Here is a 14,714-nt window from a genome sequence, read left to right as displayed (position 1 = left end):
GTGACCCATTTTAAGTGGATTGAAACTTCAAACAATAAACCAATTAAAACAAAACTTTACCTCACCAAACCAAATAGAAGTCAACTCAAAGTTTTACTAAACAATTATAAAATGGAAAATTTTATCAGGCAAAATTTACACTAATTTCCCACGACAAAATAAATACACGCAAATCATTCCAAAGAAAACATTTAAAAAATAAAAACCCAAAAATCATTTCAAAGAAAACATTTGAAAAACAAAAACCCAAAAATCATTCCCAAGAAAACATTTAAAAATCAAAAACCCAAAAATGGTCAACATAAAGCATGGACAACGCCTAACTTTTTATTAACCAACACGACAAACCCATTTTTTAACACCCTTGGTACAGCGCCATGTTTGAGAGGGCTTCCATTTCTAAGAACCAAGGGTTTCGAGGGTGAAAACAAAATGGTTTTGAAAGGTGGATTGAGATCCACCACTGTCGATATAGAGCTTATGCAATCAAGAACATTATATATGTTGCACCTATGCCCTAATTCTTATCCCAGGTGAGCGAAGTGTGAGAGGAGAGGCTGACGAAGAGGACAGGCTCCCAGCACGGCGAGAGATAGCCTACAATATACATCCGTTGCAGAGCCCAGGAGGAGTGAGGGTTTTGAAGTCTTCCGAAACTCTGTGGGTTTTTCTATTTATTTTTCAGGAGAGCTTAAGCTTAAACCATTTATTGGGTTTTCATTTGTTTTTATGCAAAATAGTTAGAGGGGTGGGTTCTTTTGTCAGAGTCTGTAGTGTTAGTTATTTTATGCCAAAATATCTGTGAAGATGCCACCCCCTTTCTGTTATCGATAATGGGTTTTAGCCTTTAGGTTTTGCTTCTCATGGATGTTGTTAGAATAGTTTGAAATGGGTTCTAACAACCTGGTCACATGGAGAGATTTCATAAGGGTGGGGGTTGATATATTTTTGTGCACCAAAAGGAAGAGAAAAAAAACAAGAAATGGGGTTACATGGCTGGATCCAAAATTGGTTTGTTTTGCAGAGACTTAATGCCCGTAAGGGATGGGAGCAGTAAGAGTTTCCATTCGTGACCTTGTATAAAAACATGAAATATTCATGTTGTAGGGCTTATTTTCTCTAGAGTGATCCATGGAAGTGCTAACAAACCCTAAGCTAAGTTGCTTACCATGGTCCGACCCAGCAAGCCTGAAATGAGGCCTCCTTGTTATTGCTATTTTGTTAGTATTGTTTCTGTATTCTGATCTGCGTATATGAGTAGTGTTTTACTTAGAAATTCCCAAGTAAGGGATTTTTTGCGTGTTTTGCCGGATTGAAGGGTTGGTGTGTGTAGGTTGTTATTCCTATTGTGAAATATTTGTTTGAGGTAGGCGAAGGATGTCGGGTATAATTGGAGTATGAGTAGAGGTGTGCATGTGCAGGGCAGTGAGGAGCAGAGAGAGTGAGGAAGAGCGCGCAATGAGAGTGTGAGAGGGGGTGAGACTCCATAGTTCATTCCGCTGTTCAATCACTTCACTCGCGAACATCGACCCAGCGGTATCTACCAATGTCGGGAAGAGACAGGAAGCTTGTCGTAAGTAATTCAGACTCGAGTTTCTAGTTTCTCTCTAAGTTAGATACAGACATGCTAAAAAATTAAGCAATTTTTCAATTACCTCTGTCATGGAATAATGTTCATAAAGTAGACTCATACAGCTTTCTCATAGGATTTTTTTCCTCAATAATTGGTCAAAATACAAGAATTATCATGTTTCTGATAGTAGGTCTTGAAAGCTTCTCCATGATAGTAGTTTTGAAATTTCTGTAAAGTCACTATGTTCAGATTGACAACTGTTCCAAGTAATTCTAAAGAAAATTGGGAAGAATTGACAGACAATGTAAGAGAAAATGGAGGAGTCAGAATGCACAGAAATGATAATTTCTCGTCAAAAGCATGCAATTTTTAAAAAATGATAGAGCTTATAACATCTGATATGTCAATTTCTGTTGTTGATCTTAAAATATAAAAGACGAATAATGTTTCCAGGGTCTTATAACTAGATGATTAGTGGTGTTCCATACTGATTGGAAAATAATCTGACCGTATTTAATTCGTTTGCTCTAGATGGAAGAGATCATTTTGTTAAGTTCTTCCCTGGGAACACTGCTGATCCTGACAGTAAAACTGTTACCGAAGGAGAAATGCATGCTAACATATTTGAATTCATTAAACTCAAGGTCTCATTTCTTGTGAGAAATGTAAATTAAAATTTGGTGTCAACTCTGCTACAAGAGAGGAGAAACAGTGATATTATGCTTTTACTTCCAGGTTGTGAATTGCATTGCCAATTTATAACAGGTTCTATGCTGTATGTTCAAGCAAGTTTGACAATTTTGTAACTGATTGGCAGATCTCCATCTTACTGAACACTTTCATTATCAAAATGATGTTTTACATGCTTAGTTCTGCATTTCCTGTAATCACCTCGATAACAAAGAAATTTCTTATCGTCATGGTTTAACTACTTGCTTCAGCCTTTCTATAAAGGCATGCATCTGGCACAGATGTTCAAGTAGCACTCTAGTGAATATATACAAGTTCTTTTAGTTTTCTAATTTTACTTGATTAATCATTTATGCCTTACAGGTGCTTGGTATTCCTTGGGATGTCGACACTGAAGGTTTACAGGATTATATGAGCAAGTTTGGAGAACTGGATGACGTGATTGTTATGCGGGTAAGTTTGATAACATATGCTTGCGTGTCAGAATATGATTAGATGTTATTTTAAATTTTTATGTTTGGAGAAATCACTGGGGGATTAAAGGATTTAATATCATGATTTAGACGGGACACTTCTTTTTGAGACATACTTCCGTGTCATTTTTTTTTCTTTTTTTTTTTCTCTAGAAAGGTTCTTTGACCTTCTTTGGACACATGCAGAGTATTAGAATACTTATTTATGAAATTTACTTTGAAACTTGTTCATTTATTCTTTGGATCTCTCACCTAGAATCCTTACGGGCCTTCTCTTTAGCTGTTATAGAGTTTCTTATGTAATTTCCTTATGTAATTTCCTATATATTTCAATTAATTTCTTGTTGAATTGTGTAGTTATTTTTGATTCAAATGGACTCTTTCATTTTCCGCTGGTTTAACTCAATTGAACTAATGTACTTTCATGATACATGGGTTTGTCTTGGGATCTTCAAGATTCTAAATGATTTTCCAGAATTCATTTTATGTGATAATTAATCACGTTTTACAGTTAACAAGGATCTCAACATAGAATTATTTAAATTCAGCTCCATATACACTAATTATCTATGGGTGCCCCTTTTTTACATTGCTCTTACATGGGTTTTGTCTTGGGACCTTCCAGATTCTAAATGATTTTCCAGAATTCATTATGTTATTCCCAGCTATATTAACATAATTTTATGATAGATTCTGACAAGTTAGTATATTGTTTGGGTGACCTTATTGAAATATATTAAATTCAAAACATATTATAGATGTTGATTCTAGAGTCTTACTATCTTGTCTTGGTCCTTTTAGTTTGAATTATTTTACAAATTTCCATGTTTTTGAGGTCATGTTTGCTACTAATGGTATTCGTGTTTGTTATATGTGGCTTGTTTAGGATCGTGCAACTGGTCGTTCTCGTGGATTTGGTTATGCCACATTTTCTTCAGTTGAAGATGCTAAGGTTTGAGTAATCTTTCGCAAAAGTTTTATATTTATTTGTTTTCCAAAAATTACTATGTTTAGCGTTGGTTTGGAATTATATGATTTAAAACTGGCTAGCATATCATCCTGTTGTACAGGGTATGACAGTAGTAATAATTAGTCGAAATTGACAAAGTTTCTGGAGGCCTATTCTTTTGACCCCAAAATCCAAACAATTTTGGGTAGCTGGCCATTTTGCTACCTCTATTAACTATTGGCTTTGTTTTGAAATTTTGTTTTCCAAATTTTGTTGGAATTATACACTTTTTGAACAGCGTAGTCTAAAAACTCACAAATTAGCCCGGAAAATAATGGGATTAGTCCGGAAAATAATGGGAATTCTGGCAAGATTATGATGAAAGTGTGGAAGAAATTTTTGAAAATCTGGGTTACAGCTGTTAAGCTTAAGGATTTTGGGTGCCCCAGGGGCTCTTGAGGGTGCTGAATCCATTTCCACCATTAAAAAACGATTCAAATACTCCAGCATTTTGATTTTTTTTTTAAAACCGGATTCTGGCAAGAAAACTGCCATCTGAGCTAATTTGTGGTGTCGGTAGACAATGCCTTTTAAAACTTTTTATTTTTGATAATTCTGAGTCGAATGGGTTGTAGTCCCATGTGTTAATGTTATTATATTTAGAAGTGCATGTTTAAATCTGAAGAAGCATCATAACTTTCCCGAAGAGATATCACACTACAATTGTATCATTATCATGGGTGAAATAGCGAGGGCAAAATTTTGAACACAATATTTTTTTTGGCTAATCTACCACAAGGGGTACTTTCTTGTCAAATTTGTGCAGGCTTGTATTTGGTACCAATAGGTTATTGCCCCTAGTGAAGTGAGGTGCTCTCACAGACCGAGGTGGGAGAAATAAGAAAGAGCTGATATTCCATTTTCTTTAAATATGATAATGTGAAAAAATAAACTTAGCATAGATCAATGTTAACCTTATACCCGTGAAGTACTGAGGGGCTTGTGTATCAGATTTGTTAAATCCATCTGGTGCTGATGGATCTAGGGTTAACATGAAACTGTTATGGATTTGATGTGATTGATTACTTGGTGGGTGCCCCACCGTGTTCACCACTGAACCACAACCCCACTTTCAAAGTGTTCAGTGATCTTGTTTAGTTGCCAATAAGCCCCCGTCATGTTTACACCAAGAAATGATCAAGATAAATATTGAATGGATATTGTATCGTTTCTCAGATAATTCTATTAGGTAATTTGGCCAAAGGCTAATTCAGTGAATAGATTGAGTTTCTCAAAAAGTTATGCCGTGTTACTGTGCCTCCCAACCCATTTAAAATATTTTTCTGGTAAATCTGTGTACCAAATATATTCTATTTAATTAACAAATATTTAAGACAAGCATTGATTTCTTTGCCAAAGTGTAGTTGGGATGTATGTGCATTTTTGGCTTTATCATGAAGTTGTCCTCTTAGGTGGTTCACTTCTATTTGATTTATTCTTTTACCCTCTGGTATATATGTTGTATGACTTTGAATGCATATTAGATTCAGTAATCAAGAACAGTTTTATTGGATTTTCTGAGTGTTAATTTTCTGAGAAACACAACAATAATTTAGTTGGAAAGTATTTTGCATTAAAGTTGGTTGTTTTTTACATGTGCAGAAAGCACTTGACAGTGAACATGTTCTAAATGGTCGTACACTGGAAGTAAAGGTGGCCACACCCAAGGTAATCAAATATATATGCAATTGTCTTATAAGAAGCAATGACTTTTCGATGTCTGAAATTCCATTTACATGGCGGAGTGCAGCTCCTATTTCCTTTTACTAATGTTTTGTTAATTATATGCTTTGAATATTCTGTAGGAGGAGATGAAGGCTCCTTCTAAGAAGATTACCCGGATATTTGTGGCAAGAATTCCCCCTTCTGTTACAGAGGATGCATTCCGAAAGTAATTTCTCTTTTTTGATTGTAAAGTGCATTTTACAATTGTCTAGCATTGCTCTATATCTGGATTTTATTTTTACTTTTTAAATACTAATTGAAGCTTTGTGAAATGTTTTTTAGATATTTTGAAGAATATGGGAACATTGAAGATTTATATATGCCCAAGGTAAAATGCAAGTTCTTATTATGTCTGATTAATTATTTAGTCATGACATAATGCCATTTGTGTCAGTCATATTTAGTCATGACATAATGCCATTTGCGTCAGTCTGATTGATATCTATTTTCAAATCTTGTTCTTAGATTGCATTAGCTTGTTTTGTTTGTTACAAAGCAACATGCAATGCCATAAACGGCCTGAGGTTTAGGGAAAATTTTAGGGGCTAATTTTCTCAGGTGGGCTAATTTTCCATGGTTTTCCAAAATAAATATTTGTGAATTGACATTTTCTCTGAAAACAATTCGCCCAAATTTTATAGTATAAAATTATTTAATCTTTAAAAGAACCAAAAATTTTTAGAGACTATATAAAGCCATTAGGAATATGAATATTTTTATAAAAAAGATTGCCAAGCATTTTACAGTTTGCATATTTTCCTGCTGAGGTTTGTGTGGTTTATTGATAGTGAAAAAAGAAAATGTGCTTCAATGTTGTGTAATGAGTGAGTTTTTTCATCGTAATGTATTTGATGGAGTTGCTCTATGCATTGTCACCATCAAAGTTACTATACTCTTACATTTCTAGCATGGTGCCCTTTTGGCAACAACTGTATTTCTTTTGTACATCAATTCCTTATTATCAACTTATACATAAAATTATGGAATGGAGACTAATAACGATTCTGAATGTAAAGTATGCTTCAATTGTAGATCATTGTAGATGTGCTTCAGTTTTTCTGAATCTGTAGATCAGTTGAAAGTTTCAGTCTTGTTTGCCTCTTAGATTCATAGTTATCCTCTACATCATCAATGTAGCAGGCTGAAGTTAAGGACTGTCTGTTCTGTTTTCCAGCTACCATGCTGGTTGGGTTGTGACTTTTAACTGTTCTCTTATATCTGTTCTGTACAATTTAACAAGTAGATAACACACTTGGAAGTTCACAACATCTGCTTTGGCTTATGGGATCTGTTTAACCTCTTGTCAAAAATAAATCAGATTTCAAAGTTTTATTTCTGTTGCCAATCTTCTGTAAAGTTGAATGATGCATTCAAACTGTATTTATTGACTGCTAAAAACTTGTTTTGTATGCAATGTGAAAAACCACATTCCTGATGGAATGTTTAAATTGCTGGTTTTCTTTTTCTTTGCAGGAAAAAGGCTCAAAAAAACATCGTGGAATTGGGTTTATTACTTTTGAAAACTCAGGTAAGGACTCAAGAGATCTTGTCTCTTTAAGTGGATTTTGTTTTATTTCTTTTGATTGTTATAGTAAGAAGATTTTGTCTAGTCAAAGAAAGCAGAAGAGATGTTTGCCGTAGAATGCTAATACAAGCTACAACTGAGGTGATTGTCTGTATGAACCATTGTAGATGTTATAGTATCAATCATATAGTGTGCTTTTGTTGAATTAATGTGGGTTTGCCAAGAATTGTGTCCCATTAATCTACAGGTTTTGTGCTACAGCCAAATGTAGTATCAATGAAGGGAATGGGAGTCAAACTTGTTGAACTGCAAGATTGACTTGGATCAGCTTGGGTTGGTTGATATGGACTCAACATGAGTTAGATTGGTGATACTTGAGTTTGACCCACCTAGGAAAACCATAGAAACCCTCTCCTTGCCCTTTTTCTTATTTTTTATGTTTTAACATTGAAATATTCTTTAATGTTTTTCCTGATCCAAGTTCTTTTGCCTCATTGAGCTTTTGCAGATTTTCAGTCTGGTGTAGTGTACATAATTTAGAATTTGTGTCAAGAGAAATTGGCTCTGTTCTCTATGAATATCAAAATAGTCAAGAGGATTTACAAAGATCGATTATTGTTGTCCTGAGAGTAAATATGAGATTCTTCCTGTTCCTGATGTAATTTCTGTTGAGCATAATTATTGCGAGTATTTAAAATTAAACAATTGAATGGGTAGTTTAACAAACATTTGATTGAATGAATTTGTATTTGGTTGCTGAAATAGATAAGGTTATCACCAGTATATATGGTTATCATTGTCGTAATGCTAGCCATGGTTATGGTTCCCTACATTAAAGGAAAAAATGAATAATGCTTACATGCATATGACCCCAAGGTATTTCTATTAAGTATGGTATGATAGGGATAGAAACTCTTTGGCTGTGGGTATGGTATGATAAGGATAAAAACTTTTTGGCTGTGGGTATGGTATGATAAAGATAAAAACTTTTTGGCTGTGGGTATGGTATGATAAGGATAAAAACTTTTTGAACCATTGGTAGGGGGTTATGGCATTTTCCTTTGTGAAGGGGAATGTTGGATGGATATGCCTAAATGGGATAAAGGTGCCCATATAAATATGCATGTTTGAGATTAGTTATTATTAAAATTGAACTTTTCAAATTTTAATAGATTTATGTAACTTGCCTTCTCGTCATTAAGGGTTAATACGAAAAGTAATTTTCTTAATGTCAGTATTCAGAATAGTCGCATCACCATTAGTTATTCCTTAACCTTGTTGATTTTGTATTCTTTTATTTTGTGTCAGAATCTGTGGACAAGTTGATGTCAGAAACACATAAGTTGGGTGGAGCTACTATTGCAGTGGATCGGGCAACACCAAAGGTGATCTTACGCGTTTTTTGCATCTTTCCTTCTCTTGACAGCTATAAATGCTGTATGTGGTAGCTGTCACGGGATTTTTCATTGTCCATACTTTTTCATTGTCTTATATCAAGAAGTCTGATATTCTAGTATCTTCAACGTTCATTTATATTAGGGAGTCTGTTATGAAGGTTTTAAAATATTTTTACTTAAATTTGAATGTTTGAAGTTATGTACACTGGAGTATCATGTTTTCAGGAGGAACCGTCAAAGCAGTGGGCAAAACCAGTTTCCGGTGGGGGGTATGGTGCATACAATGCATATATCAATGCTGCAACCCGGTATGGGGCATTGGGCTCTGCTACACTGTATGACCATCCGAGCTCAGGATTCAGAGATGGTTATGCATCAGAAATAGGAAGTGGCTATGGCAGTGGAAACTCATGGCCTCTACATGGAACCGGTGGTATGATTGGAGGATCGTCCTATGGCATGGCTGATCGTGGTGCAGGGTATGGTTCGGGAGGTTTTTCTGGCCCACCACCACGAGGCATGGGCAAGAAGATTTTTGTTGGAAGGCTTTCACAAGAGGCAACTGCCGGAGATCTTCGTCGATATTTCAGCAATTTTGGCACTGTTGTAGATGTGTATGTGCCAAAGGTAAATAATCCATGATACTTTATTGTACATACTCGAGTATACAATGAATTGTTTGAAGGCAGGTTAATCACCTCTTATTATATTCAATCAGGATGCAAGGAGGTCGGGTCATAGAGGCTTTGGTTTTGTGACATTTGCTGAGGATGGAGTAGCAGATCGTGTGGCACGAAGGTCACATGAAATTCTTGGCCAGCAGGTAAAATATTTTGCAATGCGTTTTGAGTACTAAATTAAAATGTGTTTTGTGCTGGATCTGTATTACACACTGTATAAGTTAATTTGCCATATTTCACTCGTATTCTTTGTATTTTACCTTTTGTCTTGTTTTACTTCTTTTATCCGACTTTCTTGAGTTTTTTTAAACCTCATCTGGCTTATTCTTGTGTTGCCCTATCGTCTTGTGATGCCTTCTGATATACAACTAAACGAGGGTGGGGCTGCGAGAATATTGGGAAAAACAGTCACTGAACGTTGGGAAAACATATTTACAGTGATGCTATCTGTAGTTTTTCGTCATAGTTGACTTCAATTGCTTCTAGGTGCTGTTGTTTTCCTTCCATTGGCAGCAGAAGTGTGTACCGTGAAATCATTTTTGAAGGGGTTCACAATTCCACGGGCCGAACATCTCTTTCGTTTTTTAGTAAATAATCCCAGTGGGATCGCAAACTAAAAATTTCACCATTTCACCATTTATTTGAAAAAGTGCTGCGGATGGATGTTTAGCCGCTAATTGTTTTCCTTTGTATAGGAGAAAAATTAGAGACTTTCCCTGCATGACCCCATGGATAAGATGTCAAATGCAGGGGATGCAGGGGACATTCCGCTCTAATTTTTGCAATATCTGAGGGGCATCTATGCCGTGGAAATTCTCACAGGATTTGCAAATAGCCTAGTCTGTCTGCCTGCCTACCCTCTGTTAACACAGGGTACATCCCTGGCAGGGTTTGATCCCATGGTATTATAATTGCAATTTCTTTGCTTTGCTAATAGACCTGATCCACTAGATGATATCATGTTACTACAGAATTATAGATTGCCACAAACTTTTAAAATAGAATAAAATAGTTTTTTCTTTTATTTTTGTTATAGATTACCACAGAAACTTTTAAAATAGAATTTTCTTTTATTTTTGTTTGCTAGCATGTATGTTTATTTTTGTTTGCTAGCATGTATGACTTGTGGGATTAGGATGTGGTCTAAGAAATTTTGAGTCGGGCGTTATAGATTACCACAGAAACTTTTAAAATAGAATTTTCTTTTATTTTGTTTGCTAGCATGTATGACTTGTGGGATTAGGATGTGGTTTAAGAAATTTTGACTGAGGGGCATTTAAACAGAGTCGTTTTTAGTGTGACTTTGTATGCCGACATCATTTTGATTTGTGTTATTTAAATTGGTGTTTTGATTGTATATATGGATCCAGCACCCTGAAAAACCCCAAGGCATTTCAATTGTGCAGAGGTTACCCATCAAGCTTGTGAACCCCAAGGCATTTCAATTGTGCAGATGTTACCCATCAAGCTTGTGATTTCAATAAATTTCTGCTGGATTTTAGAGAAATTAGACCTGAAAAGTGTACTGGAAAAGCTTCCAAAAAATCTCACTAAAAACAACTTGCATCTAAATGTCAAAATCCCCTGAGGATCACACCTTACCTGGTCCACACCAACTCTAACATTGGTGAATTTTTCTTTTGTCTCCTCCTAATTACAGGGAGCTTCAATTGTTGGCTGCCTTACATAACAAAACACATGAAGTCCAATCATGCTAGTGGGGTTTGACAACTTGAAAATAGAAATTTAATGAGTGGTTTGTTTTGAAAGCTCTAGGTGTTTGCTGGTGCACTAGACTGCATTCCTAGAAACCGCAACCCAGGGCTTCTCAGCTGTTAGAACCCAGGGTTTCTCAGTTTTTAGAATCACGTGAGGATTGTACCCAGACTGGGCCACACTAACTGTTAACATGGCTGATTCTATTTTGGTGTCTTCTGACTATTGTGAATTTTGAACCTGGGCCACTTCACAGAACAAAATCCCCAAAATCCAATCGTGTTAGCAGAATTTGACTTTAGTCAGATGGGTAAACTGGCCAGTTGCAGTTTTGGCAAAAACTGAACCAACATGGACATTGAATGAGACCCAATAAATATGCACCAAGGCAGCCAGCCCGGAGACTTGCTATGTGACCCTGAGATTTCGAGTGTCATCTGGTCTAACCAATGCCAGTTATTATGGTTCATTCGCATTTATTCTTGTAGGTTGCCACTTCACTGATATTTTTGAAATTTGTATATTTGAATCGTATTTATGGAAACTATTTTGGAACCTGATATAAGTCTTTTTATATGGTTTATGTGCTAATGGTGAACATTTGATTTTACGTTGCTTTGCCAAGTTTCTTATATTTTAATCTCTATAATGACTTTATTGAGGGTTAACAGGTGGCAATAGACTCTGCTACTCCGCCAGATGACGATCATTATGTTGATGATGGCCTACCTCCACCAGCAGGTGGAATTGGTGGTCCTTTAAGGGGTCCTCCATCTTATTCTGGAGGTGGCTATGATGTAAGTGTGCAATTTAATGTTTATTGACACGTACTATTCAGAAATCTATTCCCGACTTCTGTTGATTTTAGTGCATGTTATTTTTTTTCGACATTCGACTTGTAGATTGTGTGTATCTAAGAATGAAATGTGCTTTCGACAGTGGGGTTATGGTGGCTCTGGGATTGGACCTGGCCCAGCAGGGGGTCGCTCTTCACGCATGGACTACAGATACCGGCCTTACTAAGTATAATGTGTTTTCATTTTTTCCATTACAGGTTAATTGAGCTGCACAACCATGATGCTAACTGAATTAATCTAAAATGACAATTATGTGCTAGTTTTAGCATTTATAGAAGTCACTGCTTTTCCTTGGATACATAAAAGATACTCGGTACTTTATTGGCTTTCTAAGCAATAGAAAATGATTTGCATCGGCATACTTATTTTCTATGTCGACGTATGCAATTTATGGTTAATCTGAATACAAGCACCAGTGTTATTTCATGTTATTTTTGGATTCTTTTGAAATCAATATCGTGTTAAGTCTGAATACTCTCATTAAGCTTCCTGGCATGTCATGTTTGTGTGCTGTTTTGAAACCATTATCATCTACTTTGTTTTTATTGTTTAGAACTGTGTGCATTAAAGGTAGCTTTATCATCTACGATCAGATAGCTTTATGGTTTTAAAGATTTGCTTTCCCAGAATAAATGGGTTGCGTTTTGCGTTTTACATGGGTTGTTAGGTTGAATTCTCTATAACTGTGTGCATAAAGGCTTTATTTGTTTTCAACAAATCAGATAGCTTTATGCGGTTAAAGATTTATGCGTGTAAAGATTTGCTTTCCCAGAATACATGGGTTGCGTTTTGCGTTTTAAATGGGTTGTTTAGGTTGAATTCTCTAGAACTGTGTGCATAAAGGCTTTATTTGTTTTCAACAATCAGATAGTTTTATGCAGTTAAAGATTTGCTTTCCCAGAATACATGGGCTGCGTTTTATATTCCAACTCTTGGTGTTGAAGCCAGTGAATTCCTGTTCCATTTCTTTTGGTAATGCTCTAAATCCGGAAAGATTTAAAGCTGCGAATTATTATTAGTTAACTGGTCATGTTTGTTGAAGATCTGTTAATGGATTTTTGTAATTCCCAACTCATGACCGTTGTTGGTAAACGCACACGATATGGATGGGAATTAGTGTACAGGGAGGATGTGCTTAGATGATGATTGTACGCGCATCTATTTGATCTGAAAAGCTTGCAAGATATTCATTCCTTTGGGTGATGGTGCAATTCCTGAAAGGATTTTAGGGTGAGAATTATTTATTTTTTGGTATAGTATAGAATGATGTTAGGGATTAAACTATTAACTGCATTTTCAGAGCTTTTCCAATCTTCTGAACGTTAATGACAGTATATATGATGGATGTAGGAGATGTTGAAAGTGTTGGAATTATTAATACTGAGAAAAGTTGCTTGAAAAGCCTGAAAGGGCCAAATTTCTTTTAATAATTTTTTTTCCCCTGGGAAAAAGTCGTAATTTTCATTAAGATAAGAAAATTACATTTTGCAGATGCCGAAGCATATTCATATGCAGGCTTTTGCCTGATCGAGTTCATTATAACTGCTATGAGTATAAACAAGATAGCAAAATGCCGAAGCATATTCATATGCAGGCTTTTGCCTGATCGAGTTCATTATAACTGCTATGAGTATAAACAAGATATCTCCACGCAGGGAGCATTACAAAAATAATTCTACTGTGTTCAAAAATATAACTGGCTCTTCGCAGAGAGCACTAAATACTAAATTTCTTTTCATAATATCTATGAAAAGATTAGACTCTTTTTTTTTAATTGCTTACAAAATTTGAGATTATCAAATTTATGTAAATTTAGATTAATCTAAAATATTTCATATACATAATGAAGAAGATTAGTGTAAAATAATTCATATACATAATGAAGATGGAGGAAAAAAATGAGGATGATGTGAAAGTCTAATTAAATATAAAGATAGAAATTTGAGAAGTAATCTATTCTTCCCTCCCATATACATTATTTATTTGGATGGGTTAATTGGTTGGTAACATTTTAAAATCCTGAAAATCCTATTACATTTTAAAATCCTTTCCTATATATTAAATTTTAAGATCCTTTCTTATATATAAAAAGTTAAGAGGGATAATTAAAATCCTTTTCTTGATGTGAGCGATAAGTAGGACACTAATTGTGTCTTTGGTCAATTATAATTTTTGAAAAGTAAGGTAATCAACATTTAATGAATGTTGTTTTATGGGTTAATAAAGCACGTTAAGTTATATATATATATGTATCAAGTGCAGGATAATTAGGACATGTAGTAATTAAATAATGAATATTGATCTGAATGTGAATGTTAATGATTATATGGCAAAACACAACAATGGTTGATGTCATGCTAAACAAATACTGAGCCTGGTTGATGTCATGCTAAACAAATACTGAGCCCTGTAAGCTACAAAAATTGGTTGTATGTAGGTGGAAATTAAGATAATTTGCAAATATTACAGACTAATTATGCTTTTTTTCCTCTGAAAAAGCGAAATTTAAAAAAAAAAGATGCGAAAATTACAAGTTTTATGATACTGCAGATATGAACTTCTGTCAGCAAAAAGGGAGTACTGTTTAGAGCTATTATAAACTTTACAAAAACTATTATGATGCTTAAAAGGGATACTGTTTAGAGCTATTATAAACTTTACAAAAACTATTATGATGCTTACTGATAATAAACCTCTGAGAAGTCCATTAAGTTTATGGGAATACGAGTTTTGTCCAAAAATATATTGAAAACTGGTAAGTTATATACGTAGAAGGAGAAAGTAAGAAAAGTTGTTAAATGATCTAGCGATCATTTTGATAGGAACCAATCATGTCCATAAAAGGATGATGATAGTCATTGTAGAAACTGCTGCCCTTGTATCCCTGTATTTGCCATTGACCTTTGTTCAGCTGCGCTGCCTTTTTGGATAAGCGATCAACGATCTCATTCTTTTCCTTGTCTATTTGTGAGCGTGCAAATGAATCAAATTGGGACTTTAGAGAAAGGATATCAGTCAGAATATCTCTAAGTGTGTGCAAGTGACAATGATTAACTTCATTTGTTCAGT

At 35.0% G+C, this 14,714-nt stretch overlaps 1 protein-coding gene across 2 annotated transcripts; it reads left to right on the top strand.

Moving 5' to 3' along the window:
* The first annotated feature begins 352 nt into the window (after positions 1–352).
* Positions 353–12,043, top strand: LOC149167550 (RNA-binding (RRM/RBD/RNP motifs) family protein). Of its 2 annotated transcripts, none has more exons than XM_089433019.1 (13): positions 353–660; positions 1,427–1,573; positions 2,627–2,716; positions 3,623–3,688; positions 5,348–5,413; positions 5,551–5,636; positions 5,753–5,798; positions 6,944–6,998; positions 8,304–8,380; positions 8,618–9,019; positions 9,111–9,215; positions 11,460–11,585; positions 11,728–12,043. In XM_089433019.1, exons 2-13 carry the CDS (start codon positions 1,547–1,549, stop codon positions 11,809–11,811), a joined length of 1,230 nt encoding a protein of 409 aa, XP_089289145.1. In that variant the 5' UTR covers positions 353–660; positions 1,427–1,546; the 3' UTR covers positions 11,812–12,043. The 2 variants fall into 2 exon arrangements, with proteins under 2 accessions (XP_089289145.1, XP_089289144.1); XM_089433018.1 differs by having other exon boundaries at positions 354–660; positions 1,422–1,573.
* The last annotated feature ends 2,671 nt before the right edge of the window (positions 12,044–14,714 follow it).

This window comes from Pinus tabuliformis, chromosome 5_1 (assembly GCF_031772625.1).
Source record: "Pinus tabuliformis cultivar Carrire ecotype Pingquan chromosome 5_1, CPIR1, whole genome shotgun sequence".
In the NCBI taxonomy this organism is placed as follows: domain Eukaryota; kingdom Viridiplantae; phylum Streptophyta; class Pinopsida; order Pinales; family Pinaceae; genus Pinus; species Pinus tabuliformis.
The sequence above is the reverse complement of the archived record's forward strand: the minus strand, read 5'-3'. Positions and strand labels throughout refer to the sequence as shown.